This window comes from Alosa alosa, chromosome 5, assembly GCF_017589495.1.
Source record: "Alosa alosa isolate M-15738 ecotype Scorff River chromosome 5, AALO_Geno_1.1, whole genome shotgun sequence".
In the NCBI taxonomy this organism is placed as follows: Eukaryota; Metazoa; Chordata; class Actinopteri; order Clupeiformes; family Clupeidae; genus Alosa; species Alosa alosa.
In genome coordinates, this window is record NC_063193.1 from 34056031 (window position 1) to 34078453 (window position 22423).

Genomic DNA, 22423 nt, shown 5'->3' on the forward strand with positions numbered 1-22423 from the left:
AGGTATTTAAAACTTTTGTAGACTCTCTCTCTGGGTTGCCCTTTGATCGTGAGTAAGGGGTGTAACTGTAGTTCTGCTGCTGCCTTCTGTAATCCACTACCATTTCCTTGGTTTTATTGATATTCATGAAGCTGTTAGAGCTGTTCGTCCAAAGTTTGTTGTTTACTAATCGAGCCCAAGATCACTGTGTCATCTGCAAACTTGATGATGGAGGTATGACTACTGTTGGCTTTGCAGTCATGTGTGTAGATGTTGTACAGCAGTGGACTCAAAACCTGACAGGGAGCACCAGTGCTGAATCCAGTGACACAGGGTGGTGTTCCAGTCCTAAAGAGCCTTCATCTTTGTGACAAGGTGAGAGGTACTATCGTGTTGAATGCTGAACTAAAGTCAATGGACAGCATCCTCACATGAAATTCCATTCCCCTCCTCCAGGGTGAGTTAAGGTGGTGTGCATGAGGTTTGAGATGGCATCCTCTGTAGACCTGTTGGCTCTGTAAACAGGTGGAGGGGGGTCTGAGAAAGAAGGAGGCAGGGAGGGATGAGCTTGAATAATGTTTATCTGAAAGCTTCTCAAAACACTTCATCACTGTAGGCGTCAAGGACTGCACAGGCGGTGGTCATTCAGACATGATGGACTTTTGTTTTGAGGCTGGAACAATAACAGACTGCTTGAGGCAGAAGTGGGAACTGTCTCTTGAGGGTAATGATGTTAAGATATAAGTGAACACCAAGAGACTAGCTGAGTAAGCGCCAGGATTTCAAAACCCTGTTAGAAAATTCCATCCGGTCCATAGCTTTTTCTACAATTAACCCCCTCCTAAAGGCATTGCTCCCATCGACCTCCAGAGGCAGAAGGTGCATCCTCATTTGCTTCACAATGCTGCAGCTAGTTGCAAGATAGTCTGTGTTTTCATGTCAGCGAGCATAAGAAAACATTAAGTTCATCAGGGGGGAGGCTTTACTCATTCTGTCATAGGGAGGGACTTTCTTTCTTTCTGGACTTTCTTTCAAAGCCAGTGATGGTTGAGGAGTCCTTTCCCACTGGTGCTGGATCACCCTCAAGAAATCAGCTTCAGCTCTGTCTCTATGGTGCGCTTAGCATCTTTAATAGCTCTCACGTGTATAGATGCTGCTTTTGTAATCCGTCCATATCCCTTGAAATAAGCCCCAGCATTATAAATCATGAGTGCGTGTCTTTGTACTTTGTTCTCACTTCTCTATCCATACCATGGCTTCTGGTTAGGAAGCTTGGGATCTTTTCCCCACAGTTGGGATGATGGAATCGAATTAGCATATTGATGTAACTCAATGATACATCCGTAAACTCATTGATGTCAGCTTGGGGGTTAAGTCTTGGAAACGTCTCCCAGTCAACGTTGCTAAGGCGTCCTGTAGCCTGGCTTTTGATTGGTCAGTCCAGCTTGACCTCCTTAGGTCTCTTGCCTGGGGGTCTGTCCGGCTTCTCTGTTTGTGGCCACGCCCTACAGTAGGCAGTAGGAAAACAACGGCATGATCTGATTTTTCGAAAGCTGGTAGAGATTTGTAACTGTTCTTGGGCTTTGTGTGTAGCAGTGATCAATGTGTTGTCACCCGTGTAGGAGAGTGAATGTGTTGAATAAATTCAGGCATGGACCTGTTCAAGATGTACTTGATTGAAATCAGGTGATGGGTAAAAATTTTTAAAATAATAGATATCCCACTATGACACTTTTTCAGTTGATTACTTATGTTCAGATGAAAAAAATGTATTGCATGTTTTCTATTTTAATTAGTGCTGTCAGTTAAACCGCGTTGATACTGGCGATCTAGCGGAAACCCTATTTTAGCGCGGCGATCAATTTTTTATCGCAAGATTAGCGTTCATTTTTGTGTAACAAACTTTGTAGTTTTCACATGCTGTTGCAACAACAAGTAGCGATTAGAACAACTACAACACCACACCGATCCTAATGGACCGGGAAACTAAACAATACGCACTGACTAATGGAATGGAGTGAACGTTGTATGTATTGCTGCATACACTTTTAGGGGAAGATGACTGATATAATGAAATCTATGCTGCATCCAAAGTGGAGCAAAAGCGTTAACTTATAGTAAACTTACTAAATCTTGAAACAAACATGAATAAAATGCACAAAAATAAGGTTGGTGTAAGAGTTATCTTATTGTGTTTATGGGATTAATGTGACCATGTTCTATGTTTTGCTCTCTCCAGTTTACTAACAGGAGTGTCGAATGTGTCGATAGGCACAATCCAAACTGCCGGTGGCTGACTATAATTGTTCAACAAGCAACTTTACATGTCATAACATCAACTAAACATAAGTCACACATTCATTTCTATCACTTGTAATATGAGCGTAGCTTATTTCCTACACAACTAGGTGGGATAATTGGCTATGTTATACTGAAGTTCCACAGTTAGCTAGCTAGCAACTAACCGTTTTGCATGGGATATAAGTGTAGCAGCTACATGCTAAATTTGTATAATACATGGGGTATTACCAAGCGGAGTAGGTTGGTAATGTGCATGGTTTTGACATGAGTAAGTTACATTAACATAATTCTTCATAACTGCCATGTTAGTAAAAGATTGAATGTCTAACAACAATTAATAACTAGATGTAGCGTCAGCGATGTGATTACCAACTTTGTCTTTCAATGATATAAATGTTAACATGTTTTCACAGCTAAAATGGGTGATGCAGATCAAATGTGTCTTTATGATGATCATGGATTAGTAGATAAGTAAAGGCAGGCTGCACACACAAAGTAGTAGCCTGGAAACTGGCAGCATTAGTTGTGTGCGCCAAAGATTTTTCCACCGTCACTTGTTCTGTTATCAACATTCCTCTTTGGCTGCTTTACTATTTTGCGATGCACTCTGCTTTCTACATTCGTTTTACAATAGATTCCATTCTTTTCAATACAACTCCCTTTCAGCATAGCACTTTGCGGCCGTGTAAATCGCGATTCGGTTATGTTTGGTAGCTGCTCCATAAAATCCATTATTTCATCCAGTGTTTGCCTGTTAAAAACTTCAGCGTTGATGTGATGTGTGACTGAGTGACAGTGCATCATAGACTGTAGGCCTATAAAATGGCACTCATGTTGAAAAGTTCCCTTATTTTCAACTGAACTCAAAAGATAATGAATACTCAATTATTATGAATATAATAATATTTTCTGTTTGGTATGCCCTTTTATATAATTGTGGCCAAAATTTTGTTTGTGCATGCACTTCTGCAGTAACATTTATTTCAGTTTATATCAGCTATATTTCCTGAAGAATATATTGTGTTGCCTCAGGTCTGCTGCACATCTTTTGAAATTTGGAGATTTGAAATAATCAAAATGAACCTATCTTAAAGTTTAAGTTAATAAGAAGTAACTTGCTTTGTAACCACCAAATTTTGAATCCCAATCAAGATAAGAGAAGCAATAATTGCTTTTATTGTTAATATGGACTCCTGGAAAGTTCAAGAAATGCAAAATAATAGAATTTTAATCATATGATAAAATATGTGATTAATCCTATAGAATTCAGCGATTAATAAATTGATTAAAATGGATTTGACAGCACTAATTTTAATGTTTAAAAAATATGCATGAGGTGTTCATGAGCCCTCTCACTCCACCCGGGTTTACCACCTCCACTATCTTCCTCTCTGCTCACCACTCTCTCTCTACTCAGCCTTTCACTCTTATGTGCTCTGGTGCTCTTGCCGAGGCTGGGCAGCGTACCCATAACCTCTCCCAGTGTTTAAAGGCCTGTCTTTCGGCTCTCGCTTTGCGGATGGGTCTGCAAAGCTCACACCCGGAACCTGTTTGCTTTCGCGGCTGCAACTCTTGTTTTTGCAGTGACCCCGGACCTGCCTGGATCTTGGGATGCTCTTCTGCCCCAGAGAACCAGACCTGCTTTCTGCCGTCTTTGACTCATATAACAACGTGCGGGATCATGGGACCATTGCCCACTGGGGACACAGACCAGCACATTGGACCCGGAATCCCTGTTATTCCCAGTAACCTGGGCCTTCACTCCTCCCTACTTCCCGCTTTTTTTCCCGTGAAGTTTAATAAACTTTCTGAATGCCCTGGTCGTCTGTCTGAACCGTGATGCGATCTGACCATCCTGTGGACTCAGCGCCACACTTCCCCGACATGAAACCGGCAGAACATGAGCAACCCACCGCCGTACGCCTGGAACACTGAGGAGCCTTGCAGCATGGCCTTATCACCTCCCTGCTTCCAGATTAGGCCACCAGCTTGGCATCAACGGTTCCAGCAGCTCCCACAGCACCAGCAGCAGTTCAGCAGCAGCAACAACAACTTCATGTGATGTCATCCCAGCTCTCACCAACCTTACCCCAGCCACTCTCCAACCGGCCCAGTTCAGACGGTCTGCCCACCAGCCCTGCCCCGAGTTTGCCCGGTCATTGCTGTTTGGAAACCCCGGCCGGGTTCCAACGGTGATTCAACCCAAGGTCGACCATTCCTGACTAGCTGCTGACTTCAGTTCTCCTTGCAACCAAGGACCTTCATGCCTGGGAAGGGGCTAAGTTGGTATGCCATCACTCACCTGTGGGAGGGGAACAGGGACGTCAAACCCATCAACCCCTTTTTTGCTGAGGAGATGCTGAGGTGTTTGACCTGGATTCAAACCGCAAGCCATGGAGACCTGAGCCTCCTCAGCAGGCCCTTCAGCCTCTATTGTGGAGGTGATGGACTGTCGTGGTACCATCCGAGGCTCACCAGGCATGGGGATCGGTTGAGCTCAATGACCATCCAGTCCTCAGACCAAAGCCTGCTGCAAGTTCACCTCCTTACTGACTCAACTCAATTCTGGGCCTCTTAACATAATGGACATCAAGCTGTACGACAACTGGGACACAGAACCACCCGTTGACACCCTCCCCTATTCTGCCCGGTGCTGAAGACAAGACACTTATACGGATGGGTCACTCATGTCTCGCGGTCTCCGAACAAACTAGAAACTATCAGTTTCACCTGCTCACCTCTCCAGGCCAACCCCTCATCCTGGGTTACCCACTCACATACGTGCAACCCTCTCCAGCTGGAGCTGAATTTGAGCCGGGTGATCAGGGGAGGTGGGGGAGGGAGGACTGCCACCAGACCTGCCTGCTTGCTGCCCGCTGCCTATCCCCTCTACCCACTAACTCGGCTCCTGACCTCTCTGTAGGGAATGCTACCATGGTCTCCAGGAGGGGTTTAACAAAGCAAGAGCCACATCTCTGCCCCCCTCACCCGACCCGTGCGACTGTGCCATGGAGCCTCCTCCCTGGAACAGCCAACCCCTGGGCGTTTTTTGGGTTGTCTGCTCCTGAAAGGATCATGGAGGACACATCCAGCGACTTCTCTGTCCGCCCAGGATTAATCCAGATCCCATCTTGATCTCCTGCTGATGCTGGCTTCTTCTTTGTGGGGAAAGGGGCGGGATCTCTTAAGCCCCCTCATCGACTACAGGGGACTCAAATCACAGTGAAAGAACCGTTACCCTCTGCCTCTGCTCACCTCTGCCTTTTGGGTTGCTCAGGGAGCCACTGTTTTACCAAGGGTGGATCTCAGCAACACCACCTAGATCTTGGGATCGGGGAGGGAGATGAATGGAAAACGCATTCAATACACCAACAGGCCACCTGAGTATCTGGTTACATGCCTTTTTTAGCTCTCTCCTGCTGTGTTCAGAAAACATGTTAAAAAAACAGAGATTTGTCTTAAGTTTACCTGGATGACGCCATCTTAATCTACTCCAGAAACCTGTCTGAACACACCCGCCATGTCCAGCAAGTCTTCATCGTCTCCCTGGAGAATTCCCTCTACGCCAAGGCAGAGAAATGTGAGTTTCACGTCAAGACAGTGGCCTTCCTGGGGTGCATAGTGGCAGAGGAGAGTAGCCAAATGGATCCTGCCAAAAAAATATCAGCAGTCACTTCATGGCCAGTTCGGGAGAACAGAAAGAAGCTGCAACTGATTTCACGGGGTTTGCTAACTTCTATAGAAAGTTTATCGGAACTTCTGGTACCATTGCTGCCCTCTCACTGCTCTAACCAGCACCAAACAGCCCTTCACCTGGACCCAGCAGCCGACCCAAAGCCTTCAGGTGCCCTCAAGGCCAAGGGTTCACCTCCGCTCCCATCCTCCAGATGCCTGCAGTGTGGACCGACGATTCATTCAGTGAGGTGGGCATGGGATGTGGGGAGTTGGTGCTGTGATTTTCTCAGTGAACTCAGGGAGGATAGAGCTCCATCCCTGTGCCTTTTCTCTGCATTCGGTTTGTCCTCTGAGTGCAATTACGACATGAGGGAACCGAGAGCTGCTGGCTGTGGCTTGCCCTTGGTGGTGATCACTGGCTGGAAGGGTCCACCATTCCATTTCGTTTGGACCGATCATAAGAACTTGGAGTATCATACTTGACCAAGCGGTTGAACTCGAGCAGGGCCGCTGGGCCCTGTTCTTCACCAGGTTTAATTCACTCTGTCATACCCGGCCTGGATCGCATAACGCACCAAGCCAGGCATCTCTCCCGTCCAATTCCAGAAGGATGACACCCCCCCTCCCAGGTCTGTGGCCGATTCTGCCAAGTCCCTGCATCATGGCAGCTCTGACCTGGGCTGTTGAGGAACGGAGTGCTGGGCGCTCTCGTAACCAACCAGGGTCCCAGCTTGACCAATGACCAGCCTTTTGTCCCCGAGCCCTGAGGGTCCCCAGGTCGTTCGGTGGGGGACATGACCTCCCCGCTTATTGTCACCCTGGCTCCACCCAGCACTTACAACCTGCTTTAAGCCCAGGTTCTGGTGGCCCTCTCTGAGAAAGGATGTGCAGGGTGGGTCAAACCTGCCCCATCTGCAACCCAGCACAGGTGGTCCTGCCAGCCCCCAGCCGGTTGCTGCAGCCTGCCTGTGCTTGGAGCGTCCCTGGTCTCACAGCCCTTGACTTTTGTCGCGGGCTGCCCCCCTCCAAATGACCCAGTCATTCACTACCATGGATTGACGATTCAGCAGTAAACTTAGTTTCCCCTCCAAGCTCCCAACCGCCAGGAGACCCGTAGGTGGTTCTGGAACCGTCTTCGGGATCCCTGGACTATGAGATGGTTTCTGACCGTGACCCACAATTCCTCCTCCGCCTTTTTTGGAAGAGTTCTGTCACCTACTTTGGGGAGCCACAGTCAGTCTGACTTCCAGTTCATCCCAATCAATGGGCAGTCAGGCGGGCAAATCAGAGGCTTCGAGGCACTGCGATGCATGAGCCTCCGCAACCCCTCCTGGTCGCCAACATGAATTGACGTAAGTTGAATGCCTTTTTTTACAATTCTCTGACCTGCTCTGCCATCCGGTATGTCCCCTTCAATGTGTTTATGGATACCAGCCTCTGTTGCCAGCCAGGAAGGGGAGGTTGCCCATCTGCACTTGCTTTTTTGCCCGTCGATGTCGCTACAGCACCTGGTCACAAGCCCGAGCCACCTCCTCCATCGTTGCCAGCTACACTACGGGACTTAACCGTCCATTCCTGCTCCCCACCACCATGTTGGTCAAGGGTGTGGTTGTCATCGAAGAACCTGCCACTCAGGGTGGGTGTAAGCTTCAGCACCCTCGGTTCATGGCCCATTCCCTATGGTAAGAGTGATTGGCCAACTGCTGTCCGGCTCCAACTGCCTATTCCATGAGGGTGCACCCCACTTTCCATGTGGTAATTAAGCCCATTCAAAGTCCGCTGGTCCCTGCTCGCCTTGTCCTCCCTCCTCCCAACTCAGGTCTGGTGGTCTGGTTTACTGTCAACCTGCTTCCAGTCCAGGCAGGAGGGGTAGGGGCGGCTCCAGTAATTGACTGGGAGGGCCTGTGGACCTGAGGGAAAGGACCTGGGTGCCAGCTTTGTGGATGAGACTCTCATCATTCCACCAGCGGCATCCCTGATCAACACCCAATCCGTGGGGCAGAGGGTCCCTAACCCGTCCCTGCCCGCCCAACCCTGACCCTGAAACCTGTACTCTGTGAGGGGCGCCCAGAGGGGTCCCTGGCTTGATCCCCTGCCAGCTCGGCTTCCTGTCCTGTGCCTGACCTGTGCCGAGGACCTGTCCCATCTCCGACCATTCCCTCGGCTTCCTCCGGAAGGGCAGTTCCTCGGGATTCTAGGGCTCCCCTCTACTCCGCCCGGCTGATGGTGTTGCTCTTACTTGGGACTTCTGGAGATCCCTCTGTCATGAGCCCTCTCACTCCCACCCGAGGGTTCACCACCTTAATTGGTTTCACTATCTTCCTCTCTCTGCTCAACTCTCTGCTCAGCCTAATAGCTCCCACCCTGTCCTGCTCTGCTCTGCTCCTGAGTACTCTGCCCGGCTATATTACCCACTAAAATTTAAAGCCCTTGTCTTTCGGCTCTCCTTTGGTCAGATGGGTCTGCAGAAGCTCACACCCGGAACCTGTTTGCTCAAAACTACAGCTCACTCTTGTTTTGTGTGACCCCAGGACCTGCCTGGATCTTGGATGCTCTTCTGCCCCAGAAGAACCAGACCTTACTTTCTGCAACTCCTGACTATGTGATCGGGACTTCGGACCGGTCATAGGGCCTTGCTCCTTCTCCCACCCCTGGGGGGGGGACACAGACCCAGCACATTGGGCCGAGGTCCCTGTTATTCCCAGTAACCCTGGAGCCTTCACTAATTTTAATTTTTCTGTTTAAATATGTCTGAACATGAGGGACATCTCCTTAAATATGCACTCATTTGCATATGTTTTAAAAACATTGTCAGATCATGTCACTTTTAAACATTAGTTTAAAACACTCACTATACTCTTCCACTGTGAAGTGCAATACCTCTAACAATGACATTTCCATCTGGAGTTGAACTACAAACTACATGTGGATAAAAAGTGCAATTATAAAGTATGTAACTGTGTATTTTGGTGACCCTGAACTGCCAATAGCTATGTGACCTAGACAAATGAGTACAACTGCTAGCATCCTACAATGTACTTAGTTTCTCTGTTTGCTTGTTAGCTGGGTATCATTAATACCATTTTTCTTGCAATATTAACAGGAACCCAGAAAAGCGCTCTAGAAAGTAGTTTCTGCATTATTAAATGTAGTGGATACTAGGTGTAAGGAGACTGCAGCTGCCATGCTGCAAATATCAGTTGTGACTACTGCAAGTGTGAAGGGGGTGAGGTCCGCTGCTGCAACCCATTCACAATATATACAGATGAAGACTAAGAAGATCATGAGACTGAAGGGAATGAGGAAACAAAATGATAAAGATGGTGGCTTGACTATTGATTGAGGTGTGATAGCGTGTGCATACTATATAGTTATTTTAGGGTTGGGTAGTAATGGATTACATGTAATCTGGATTAAAAAAAATTGTGTAATCATATTACAGTTACATTGTTGGGGATTACCTGATTACATTTTATCATGCAAACAATGCAACTGTTTTATGATAACCTATATCTTTTAATTTAACAAGCCGGGCTTGCGGTTTCGATCCCCGACCAGTAGAAAAATGTGGGAGGAAGTGGTTGAGCACTGCTCTCCCATGCCCACATCCACGGATGAAGTGCCCTTGAGTAAGGCATCCTAACCCCTCCCCTGATCCCTGAGACAGCCGCTGTAGCAGACAACTCACTGCTCCGGGTTGGTGTGTGTGCTTCACCTCACTGTGTGCTCATTGTGTGCTTCATCTCACTGTGTGTGCTCTGTGTGCTTCACTAATTAATTCACTGATTGGGAGACCAAATTTCCCTCACAGGATCAAAAGAGTATACTTACTTACTAACTTATGTACTATTGGGGCAGGTCTCTCGGCACACTGCCTGATCTTTTCCTCCTAATCTTAATGTAGCCTCTTAATGTAGTTTTAGTGTTATGGTTTACTTTGAGAAAGTCCCCCTGGTTGAAAAACATCCCAAAGGAATAATTTTCTCACCCCCACAATTGAAATGGACATGGTGTCATTCAATCTCAGGCCATGTCCCTGGGTCAAAAAAATCCAGTGAAAGCTAAATTCATTGTCCAGGTGTGCCCTTATAAAGTTTAAGATGAGTTGTGCATGTTTGGAGAATAGTGATCAATTTTGGGATGGGGTGAAAATTTCAACCACCAAACCACCACCCCCAAAGTGGAGAATAGCTATAGAAATGTATGTAATGAAATGTATTCGTTTTGGGTGTTTTTTAGGAAATGGGACCTGGTGACCTCAAAGTAAATGGTAACACTAAAACAAGGGGCTACATTAAGATTTTTGGAGGAAAAGATCAGTTAATTCACACAGGAATTCTTTACTCAGAGCAAAGAGATTTCTTAGATGTAATGAAATAATAAAGAGAAAAATAGAATGAGAATTCTTTCATCAATTCTGTGGTGGTGTCTTTTACTTAAGGGACATATTTATTGAAGTAATCTAAAAGTAATCTTAAAGCAATCAGATTACATTACATGTTTTTGGTAATCCAACTGATTATGTTACTGATTACAAAAATTGCCATGTAATTTGTAGTCAGTAATGGATTACATTACATGGATTGGATGCATTAATGGATTACATGGATTACAAGTAATCTGACCCAACACTGGTTATTTTACAGTGTGTGCATGCTCTATTCAGTTCTTGTGTGTTTGTGTGCATGCTTTATATAGTTCCATCTTTTGCTGTATATAGTTTTTGCGAGTGTGTGTGTATGTGTGTGTATGCTGTATATTTTGCATGCTGTATATAGTTCTTGTGCATTTCTGTGTGTGTGTGCATGCTGTAGTCCTTTTGCAAGGGGAACTTAATTCTTTAATCTGTCCGAGGTTACAGCTCCAGTCTCAACATACTGTACCCCCTGAAGCCCACAGTAATACCCAGGACTCCCACTCCCCAGGGCTCAGCTTGTGCCATTACAGAGCATGGCAGGCTGCCTGCATGCACCTGCTTAATTAAAGAGCTTGTTGGACTTTTCACTGCAACACCTGCCTTATAGTCTAACCACTTGAATAAGATCAATCCTTTACTGCAACACCTGCCTTATAGTCTAACCACTTGAATAAAATCAATCCTTTACTGCAACACCTGCCTTATAGTCTAACCACTTGAATAAGATCAATCCTTTACTGCAACACCTGCCTTATAGTCTAACCACTTGAATAAGATCAATCCTTTACTGCAACACCTCCCTTATAGTCTAACCACTTGAATAAAATCAATCCTTTACTGCAACACCTGCCTTATAGTCTAACCACTTGAATAAGATCAATCCTTTGCTTCATACGGGCACCATGAAGGCCAACGTGGTGTAACAGGTCAACACGGCCTCCTGACCAGCTTCCTTACAGGTGCTCTAAGCGATGCCATGCAGTAAGGAGTGGTGTAACAGGTCAACACGGCCTCCTGACCAGCTTCCTTACAGGTGCTCTAAGCGATGCCATGCAGTAAGGAGTGGTGCAACAGGTCAACACGGCCTCCTGACCAGCTTCCTTACAGGTTTTCAATTCACCAACTCAGACCCCCAAGTATGTGTTTTCCCTTGGAAAAATAATTTTGAGCCTGGCTTTATCACACAATCTGATTTTGTCTGGTAGTGCATATTTAATGAGAAGTCCACATTTACATATTTAAACATTAAATAGAAAAAACATGAAATATATTTTTTTCCTCATCTGAACATAAGTAATCAGCTGAAAAAGTGTCATGGTGATTTCTATTTCAAATGTTTACCTTATTCACCTGTAGTGTCTCCCCTTATCTTATTATGCTGATTATGCAAATGTCCAAAGTGCAAGTTCCATCCACCAGGCCTATAGATGACATTTCTGCAATAAACTTTAGGATACTCAACATTTCTGGGTTCAAGAAAATGCAACTAGACTACAGGAATCTCTCGACCGAATCTCTTTCCCAAAATGGAGCTGGAGTAGCGAGTACTGTTTTGATTTCATTTGATTTGATTTATTTCTGGACCCACCCTGGACCCCTTCCAGTTTGCATACCGAGCCAAGCGGTCTACAGAGGATGCAATCTGCTCTGCCCTCCACCCAGCCCTCACCCACCTGGAAAAAAGAGACTCATATGTGGATTGCTGTTTATAGACTTCAGTTCTGCATTCAACACCATAATACCACAACAACTCATCTGCAAACTTGACAGAGCTGGGACTCAGGCAGTACCTACCTCTGCAACTGGCTACTGGACTTCCTCTGTCAGGGCCCCAAGTGGGCTGCGATGTTGGCAACAATACCTCAAGCAGCATCACACTGAGCACAGGGGCCCCAAGGCTGGGTGCTCAGTCCGCTGCTCTTCACCCTGCTGGCCTTGACTGCACTGCAACCTACGGCAACAATCACATAGTGAAAATTTGCTGGCGGACACAACTCTGGTGGGTCTCATCACCAAGAGGCGGACTCAATACAGGTTGGAGGTCGACCATCTGACCCGCGTGGTGCAGGGACAACAACCTCCTGCTGAGCGTCAGCAAGATAAAGATTGTTCGGAGGGTCACACCCAACACCTGCCACTGACCATCGGCAGATTGCTGTGGTGGAGAAAGAGCAGCACCCAAATTCCTGGGGGTGCACATCAGTGAAGACCTCTCCTGGACCACCAACCTGCATCACTGGCGAAGAGAGCTCAGCGCCGCCTGTACTTCCTCTTGAAAACTCAGGCGAGCAGTGCTCCCACCAGCCATCGGACCACATTCTACCGAGGCACCATTGAGGCATCCTCCAGCTGTATGGCTGTGTGTGGTGGAAGCTGCACTGAATACAACAGGGAGAGCCCTGCAGCGCCAGGTGGTGAACACAGCTGGAAGGATCGTGGTGCTTCACTCCCCTCCCTGGAAGGACATTTGCACCACCCACCTCACCCGCCAAGGCGACCAAAATTGTGGTGTTCGCAAGTCACCCAGCTCACAATCTGTTTGATCTGCTGCCACTCTGGGAAGGGGTGCAAGCCTGTGCTCCCAGCACTACCAGACTCACTAACAGCTTCATACACCCAAGCTGTGGGATGCTGAACTCTCTCCCTCCTCTCCCCTCCACCTCAGCTACATAACATCCTGGACATTGGACCCCAATGGCCGCCTGCCTCTCCACCTGCACACTTGAACGCGCACTTGTACACTTTACAACTTGGTGTTGTTGTCCTGAAAACACAAACACTTCTTAACTGCTCTTACATTAACTTGCACCCACTATGCCGCTTTCTTTATTTGTTAGGTCAAACAGTGTTTTATAGTATTTTACAGGTATTTGCACTAGTATTTTATTGACTGTCTATGCACAATTTCAACAAAATTTTGCTGCTCTTATTTTTCATTATTATTATATGTGCCCTCTTATTTGCTTATTTACTTGCTTTTTTTTTTTTTTGAATGTTATGTTTTGTCTGTGGACTTAAAATTGGTCAAATATGTCTTGTCTTTCACCAGATGGGATAGTGAAAGCGTATTTTAGATCTCTTTTGTATGTCTGGAACATGTGAAGAAATTGACAATAAAGCTGACTTTGACTTTGACTTTGATTTCAGGATCAAGACAATAAATATACAGCAATCCAAAGGATGACATGCAAAAGTACAAAACTTATTTCCAGCATGGTCCTTGTTGTTGAACACATGAAACAAATAGATAAGGAACAGACAATACTCAGACTGGGGGGTGGGGGACATAATATTGTAACGTCGGTGTCTTTTGGACTGAGTGCTAGCCTCCCAGAATGCAATGTGTGTGAATGCTGGTTTGTGTAATGTCGGTTTTAGTGAGTGTAATTGCGTTTACCTTGTCATGTATGTGTTAGCTTGTGTAGTCTTTACGTTGTACCTCATGTGTTTTACCCGGTGTATTGTATGTGACTACCCTGCTTGTGTATCGTGCTTGTTTTCTTTACTTCCCTTGTGTTTCCTATGTAATGGTGTCTTGGTCTATGTGTTTGGCTGATTCCTGCTTCTGCATTAAACCTTTTGATTGGACAACTGTGTGCGTCGCTATCAAATCGTTACATTGGTGTCAGAAGCGACTTTCGAACATGGCCTCCGCTCAGCGAGAGAAGCTGGAAATGGAAAACCTCACCACTGGGTGGAGGCCCACGCAAGAGGATCCGGAGAGAGCCCTTGTAAGGGCTGCTAAAGAGCTTGAGGCCTTCTATCGTTACTGCCGCCGGAGGAAAGGAGCTGTCGCCTGGACCTGCCTGCTGCCATGGGAGGAGATCTTGCCGGAAGAGGGGCCTGAAGCGGTCGCGGAGAAGACGACACTGGCCTGGGCGCTGACTCCACTGCGAGAAGACCAGGAGCCCCTGCCCCCGCCGGGCGGCTCGAGGCTGGAGTTGGCGGTGGCCCTGGCCGCGACGTGTGAGCAGAGCCGAGGGAGAGCGGCGAGGAAGAGGTTCCTGGTCGACGGACGGTTGGCGGAGCCGCTGGGGGCAGCGAACTCATGACGGTGGGGCAGCTTCGACGGAAAGGCACTGTGAACTCTGACCTTTAAAACGTTTGGGTGCGTGTGAGAGGCACCGTGCTGTGTGGGCGCCCGTTCTAGTTGGCCTGTTGGCCGGCGCCAGAGGGAAAAAAAAAAAAAAAGGGTTCGCTGTGTTGGGAGATAGCACGAGGCAGAAGAGGGGGGTCAAGCCTTCGTCGTGACCATGACGGAGTGGAGCGGGCCGGGAGCAAAGGAGGACAGCTCTGCGAGGAGAGACACCGAAACCAGTAGCTGACGGCCTGAGAGCTCAGCGTGTCCGGCTGCAGCGGAGCTGGGGCCTGCCTATCCTGGTCGGTGCGACTGTGGAGTGGAGCGATGGAGGTGCAGCGACAGTTGACCTGTGAGTTCCAGTGCTTGGTGCCACAGTCTACGGTAGTATGGCCACCTAGGGCCCCACCAGGAGAGGAGGAGTGCCGCGGTGACACGCCTGAGGGTGGCTGCTGAGAGGGAGCTGGTGACGAGCGGGGACGGCTACGTGGCTGCTAGCACGCCCGCACTGGATTGCTAGCGCCGTGGCGCCCCATTGAGTGAGCTCCTGCGGCGTGTGCACCCCACGGGTTGTTGGCGGTACCACAGACTGATGGACTGAGCGAGTGAATGCCCACACCGACGTTATGGCAATGGCTCAGCGAGGAGATATTGCCAAGGACGGCAATAGCTCGCGAGGGGGCTGTGTAACGTCGGTGTCTTTTGGAGTGCTAGCCTCCCAGAATGCAATGTGTGTGAATACTGGTTTGTGTAATGTCGGTTTTAGTGAGTGTAATTGCGTTTACCTTGTCATGTATGTGTTAGCTTGTGTAGTCTTTACGTTGTACCTCATGTGTTTTACCCGGTGTATTGTATGTGACTACCCTGCTTGTGTATCGTGCTTGTTTTCTTGACTTCCCTTGTGTTTCCTATGTAATGGTGTCTTGGTCTATGTGTTTGGCTGATTCCTGCTTCTGCATTAAACCTTTTGATTGGACAACTGTGTGCATCGCTATTAAATCGTTACAATATATAACAAATAAATAAGAAATCACTGCAGAAATAAATATCCACCTTATTCCACTAAATCTGTTTTACCTGTCTTAAAAATCACCCTTGATACTAGGAGTAACCTAGGCTAGGCTACTAATATACCTACTGAAACTATCCCTATTGTAAAGTTAAAATCGTATAAAAATGTAGTCCAAACCTGTTTTCTCTCTGTGCCATTCCAGGTCACACGCTTGCCTCCTGTTATGTAAATGTGGCGTGTGTCAGGAATGAGTTAGCAGTCTGACATTGCTCCATCAGATACTCATTGCGCTCAGTCAGATAAGAAGAAATTAGCAAACGCTTCACTGTTAAATACTCATCGTCGTAGTCTGTATTTAAAATGTAATTTACAGTAGTTTACTATTTTACTTTGCCTTCTAAGAGTCACGCGCCGTCTTCTGTTTACTTTCGCTTTCCCCTTTGTGTTGCTTCCCCTTCCGCACACCTGTGTGTTATTTAATGGCCAACAGATGGCGCCATTTCACTGCTTGCTCACATCAGCCGAAGTTCAGTGCCATGGCGCCATCTGGTGGCCATTAACTATTTAATGTTAGATTAGGTTAAGAAGACGTGACCTCGAAAATGTTGTAGTAGTTCCTTACTAAATTATTATTCTAATCAATCTCATCGGATGTGTTTCTCGTGTTGAATTGCATAAAATATTATGCTAGCATATTCACAGATTAGTCCTGTATTAATTGTATCCATAAATAGGCCTACATTTTCATGCATAGGGCCTACACACACACAGGTGTATTTTCATGTTGTCAATGTTTGTTGTCACATGTCTTTTGGATCCGCCCTTACACTGACGTTGCAGGTTTTCCAAATGGCGTTTACGCAGTCGAGGACGTCTCATTTGTGCAGTTCATCGGGCTTCATTCCTCCATCCTTCTATAGTTCCTTCCTTGTTTCCTTCACAACATTAATTAGGAGGAAGGCGGCTTCTGGCTTCTGGCTGGCGTGGAACCGAGGCGTTCAAACGTCTGTCATACGTCAGTGACACGCCCCTGTGCAGGCAGGGACTGAACCAGAGGGGACAGAAGCCGGAGTACAAAACAAACTTGGTGTACACCTTCATTAATGTTGATTTTCTCCCTACTGGAGGGTCATACTGTCATGACATTCTCCTGAAATGGGGAGGAGGGTTTGGAGATCATGATACCGTGTCCGAAATGTGCATCCATTGCTCAGAAAAATAAGGCTTTGACAAATGCTGGGAAATTCTTGGATTCTGCCATAGACCTCAATGTTAAAAAGGGAGCCCGATCACTGCATACATGGGGGATAGTGGCCCCCCCTCGTGCGGGGCGTGTACTACTGCTACCCTATTTGCATACATTACCAGGGACAGGAAATGGCCTCTCAGGAAGTATCTTCGTAATCAACCATCTTTGCTAATAAGAGTGTGTGAAGACTGATCACATGACCCACCTACAGCTGCCCTGTTCCACCTCCTAACTAAGAGTGTGTGAGGACTGATCACATGACCCACCTACTGCTTCCCTGTTCCACCTCCTAACTAAGAGTGTGTGAGGACTGATCACATGACCCAGTTTAGTTACAGTGTAGCTCAGACTAGTGGTCATTTCAACGCATTCTGCAGCATTTTACTGAGCAGACTGTCACTGCTACTTTCTTCTTCCAGTGGGACACTATATTTATAAGTGCAAATGTTAGCAACATCTTGATATCAGTGGAAGTTATCCGATTTCCCATAATGGATTTGTGAATAATGTTGTGTAACATAAAACAATAAACAGTGTAAGCCGTGTAAAACAATAAATATGATATGGCAGCTGTACATGTGCACACTATAATTAATATGCATCACATCACATTACAGAACATATCCGCATTATGTGGCATAATCGTAAAGTATAAATAAGTTTGTTTTTCAACAGAAAATAAAATAGGCCTACCTCTTTTATATTTAGTAGATTAAAGGTGCTGTCCGTGATTGTGCAGGAAGTCAGGTTTGTTTATTTTTCATGTTTATTTTTTAGTTTTTTATAAACATATACAATAAAACCATTCCAATAAAACCATTATATGACATAACTGTAAAATATAAAAAACTGATCATTTTGTTTTTGAATAGAAAATAAAATAGGCCTACCTCTGTTTATAATATTCAGTAGGTTAAGTAATGCTTTAGTAATGCTTGCATAGTTTAAGTAATGCATGTAGCAGTAGCTCTCATAGAGAGTGTAGTATTTGTAGTGATACTAGAGTTGAGGTGCAACTACTCTCTTTTATTATGATGTCACAGCTGAAGTCATTGCAGTCCTCTCTTTCAAGATGGTTTTGGCTCTAATGATGTGATTTCTTCAGCCTTCTCTGAATCATGTGTGCCTATAAAATAGGAGAATGTCCTTGTCATGATTTAAAATGTTGTTCAGTAACACTTTACTTGAAGGTATCTACATAAGAGTGACATGTCACTGTCATAACCCTAACACTAACTCAAATTCAAAGCTTTACATGGTTTAGCACCTCAGTATTTATGTGATCTTTTAATTCCTTACTGTCCTCCTAGACCTCTCCGATCATCTTCCCAGTGTCTTCTTTGAGTTCCTTCTGTCTCTCTTAAATCCAAAGGTGACAGAGCTTTCTCTGTCTATGCTCCCCAGCTTTGGAATAGCCTTCCTGATGTTGTGAAATCCTGCCCCACTATTAGTAGTTTTAAATCCAACCTAAAGACCTACCTCTTCTCATTAGCTTTTAACCAGGGGCGATTCTAGACCAAGAGCTTTGCTGGGGCACAGGCCCCCAACTCCCATTACATAAAATTTGTTTAAAAAAATTTAAATATGCGCGCAATATGAAATAAATGGCTAGCCTACGGGTACAAGCTTCTAAATCATTATTGTCACTGTCATACTGTAGGCTATATTAAACCACTGGTAAAGATACAAGTTTTACGTCTAGCCCCCATTATGTCCTCATCGTTTCTCTCTCCTCCTCCTCCTGCCTGGTACTGGACTGCCCAGCCTGTGCTCTTTCTCCCCTCTCTCCTCCTTCTCTTCGACCTTCTTCTCATCCTCCTCCTCCTTCTCCACCTCCTCCAACACTCTCTCCCTCAATTGTTGTAGCAGCCACTATCCAGCAACATCCAAACACATAGGCATAAGTAGGCCTATACTCACTGCATGAATTTAATAGGCTTTCCTACTAACACAAGGGAAGCTTATTTTTAGTCACAATTGAGATATACTTCCCTCCCAGGCAAGGGTCCTATAGTCATCCTGGCACTACTGCAGTTCTTTGTAGCTTAAATAGCCTACTAACGCCTTCATACTGACTTTTGGTGATAATTTGCAAATGCAGCCTATAATAATCTATAAACCTATAGGCTACTCTGATTCTGTGTAGATTATTATAGGCTACATTTGCAAATGCAGCAAACGTATTTAAGTTTGCCATTAAACCATTGATCAAATCACAGCACTGGCTATTACCAGCATGTTAATGTTACCGTTAATGTGGCCAATTATCATACCTCCCTCATCCTCCTCACTGTTCCTCTCCCTCTGTTCAGGAAGAATGTTCTGATGTCCGTCTCTGAATAGCTTATAGGCTGTGTTTAGTTTTACAGTAGGACAGCTTCCTTTCCTTCCCTTTCCACAGGTGTATTAATCAAGCACCATGCAGTCTGCATTGATAATTAAGGTGCTTGGTTTTATACACCTGTGGAAAGGGACCTGATGAAACCCATGAATAGGCTACTTTTACAGGACTCTCTCTACAGTATACATATTAATCATTATTAATTGTCCGCATGTGTGCATGCAGCCTACGCATGGTGTGAGTGTGTGTGTGAGGGAAAGAGCACAAGCTGGTAAACTGTTGCTAAATTTAAGCTACAATGACGCTAAGCATTGAAAAACAGATGCTAATTATGTGGGCAACATTCTCTAACAGCGATCAACTTGTCATTTTATCTGTCAAACAAGTTGTGAATTTATTGTAACATTAAAACATGAGACGACTTACTCTCTGCTCAAAGTGATGTGACGAGCTCCAGCGGTTTTGTGTGTGTGTACAAGGAAACTCTAGGAAGAATCATGTGAACGATTTTCATTGGTTGTTGCGTTAAATCTTACCCAGCTACAGAGGTGCTATTTCCTGATTGGCTATTGGCTATATAGCCCCTTTCTTTTTTTCCTTGTTTTTTTATTGGCTAATAAGTGAAAGGCTTGAGTCATGACTAAAGCAGGCACAGAGATGCGCTCATGAATGCTGTTTCCAGCGAAAGGCACGTGCCCCAGTGAATAAGGTCTAGTGACACCCCTGCTTTTAACACTCCCTGACTCCCTCACCTCTCCCTTTTTTTATATATGTTTATTGGTATGTATATGTATTATTATTATTGTTATTATGATTATTATTATTATTATTATTATTATAATTATTATTTTTATTATTTTTTTTATTTTATGTAAAGCACTTTGGTGCAATGTTATTGCTTTGAAATGTGCTATATAAATAAATTTGACTTGACTTGACTTGACTAACTCTAACTTGTCATGACAAAAACAGAATGACACTTGACAGAAGCGAGTGACAGAAGTGTTATGACTGTCATAAATGTTATGACTTGTTTATAATGTTTATGACACGTTCATGACAGTGTCATGTCACTCTTATGTAGATACTGTACCTTCAAGTACAGTGTAACCCCTTTGTTCTTTCAACATGTATCTGCAAAATGCACTAAATGTCAAACCTAAGATCAATTGAATGCGGCTTAATTCACTGAACAACATGAAGTATTGTATTTACTGAAACCCAAACTCTTCTGCTTCTGCTGAAAACAAAATCTGCAACACAGATTCTCAGAACATGAAACCAAGTTCAGAAAATGATCTACACATACTGCACCACAGGGCAGCTCTCTGACACGGTGAAACAAGTTTATATAAGCTAAGCTCTATGTTTCAATTGGCTGCAGCCCCTGTGCTGTTGATGGAGGTAGTTTATATAAGCTAAGCTCTATGTTTAAATTGTCTGCAGTCCCTGTGCTGTTGATGGAGGTGGTTTATATAAGCTAAGCTCTATGTTTAAATTGGCTGCAGCCCCAAGTTTATATAAGCTAAGCTCTATGTTTAAATTGGCTGCAGCCCCTGTGCTGTTGATGGAGGTGGTGTGTATGTATTCTCTCACTTTGGGCAGCTGTGGAGTTACTCAACAGTGTAGTCTGGGATCCCTCATCTGTAACACAGAGACACAATCCAGTCACAAAAGAGATCTGTTGCTTTGACACTGGACACAGCATCTCTACATGAGGGAGGGAGACAGATAGCAGTGTGTAAATATTATAAACACACTCACTTGAGGCAGCTGTGGAGTTACTGGAAAGAGTAGTCTGGGAGCCCTGATCTGTAACACAAAGACACATTCCATAAAAAACCAGGCAGTGGCAGGTAACCATAGCTGCTGTATATTCCCATCCAGTTGCAGATGTTGCTTTACAAATAAATTATGTTATACAATATATTTGCCTCTATCAGAAAAACTGGATGTTAAGAGCCCAAACATTCGCTCATGACAACAGTCAAGACAAGAAGGCATTATAACCTGCTGTCCTAGTTGGGTGGAGTAGGTAATATATTGTACCAAATGGCCTGTTGCAGTAGACAGCAATCTACAATCAGAAACCTACAACGCTACTGTCACCTAGTCCTAGCAGCAATGATTATGACTTTCAAGTAAAACAGTTTTCAAACCTGCCAGGACATTGTTGTCTGAATGACTCAGAGAAGCTAAAACATGAGATACTTTATCACCGTGACAACTGTTTTACCTTTCGTTGTTTTCCTCCTACACATGATGAAGACCCCGATACTGGCTCCAACCAGGCAGCACACACACACAGCCATCGGTGCAGAGAACCCGATGGGTGTAGTTACCGAGTCCCAATCTCGCTCTGACAAAAAAGCAAATCAGAAACACTGAACAGGCACGTCAACAGTTTCAACTCACTTTACAGCATACTGTACTCCTACTCAGTAGTGGACTCAGACTTTTTCAAGGGCAGGGGACATATCTCACGCAAAATCATACTATGTATCAAGCATGGACGGAATATGAGCCACTGGGCCCCTGGGCAGAGACATGAAAAGGCCCAGTCAACCTCAGAAAGCTCCTAATCAGCTAAGCTTGGGGGGTCCTGGGGCATGCCCCCCACCTGGGCAGAGACATGAAAAGGTCCAGTCAACCTCAGAAAGCTCCTAATCAGCTCAGCTTGGGGGGTCCTGGGGCAGAGACATGAAAAGGCCCAGTCAACCTCAGAAAGCTCATAATCAGCTAAGCTGGGGGGGTCCTGGGGCCCCCTTCCCCCAGTACTCACAACCACCCTCATCACATTATTTGTGTCACAGAAATGTGTTATGTAATCATTCTGGAAATTACACTCAAAAGGAAGACTTCAAAAAAACGAGGATATCATCAAATAGTGATTTATTGACCTCACCAGAATATATAAAAAAACTAAAGTGCAAGTGCAAACGTTTCGGATAACCCCATCCACAGTGGAAGTTGCATAAACAGAGTTCACAGACTATATAGGAAATTACATAATGAAAGCGTTTGCACTTGCACTTTAGGTTTTTGCAGAGCCGGACAGTAACAAAGTACATTTACTTGAGTACAGTACTTGAGTACAAACTTTTGAGGGATCTGTTCAGTACTTTTCAGTCGAGTTCAGTATCAGTTTTTGGGGAGTACTCATGACTTTACTCAAGTACATTTTGAGGGAGGCAAATATTGTAAGAGGCATATTTGTACTCCACTACATTTCTATCCATAACCGTGAGTACCCATTATTACTTCTAAAAAAAAGGAAAAATAAAAAATCTCGAAACCCTCAATTTGTTGTTTCCCTCTCAAACGTGATTGGATTGTGCAGGCGCCACTGATTGGGACAGCCTATCAGCAAT

The 22423-nt window shown here is 45.3% G+C and overlaps 1 protein-coding gene across 1 annotated transcript in view; it reads right to left on the reverse strand.

Annotated features, from left to right (window-relative positions):
* LOC125295308 overlaps nt 1-22423 on the reverse strand; it is a 195125-nt gene that overhangs the window by 127824 nt on the left and 44878 nt on the right. Inside the window, exons 6-8 of the mRNA XM_048244574.1 lie at nt 21289-21411; nt 20817-20864; nt 20649-20696 (exon numbers count right to left, since the gene is read on the reverse strand). Of these exons, the coding sequence (XP_048100531.1) occupies nt 20649-20696; nt 20817-20864; nt 21289-21411 (219 nt within the window). The remainder of the gene's footprint in view (nt 1-20648; nt 20697-20816; nt 20865-21288; nt 21412-22423) is intronic.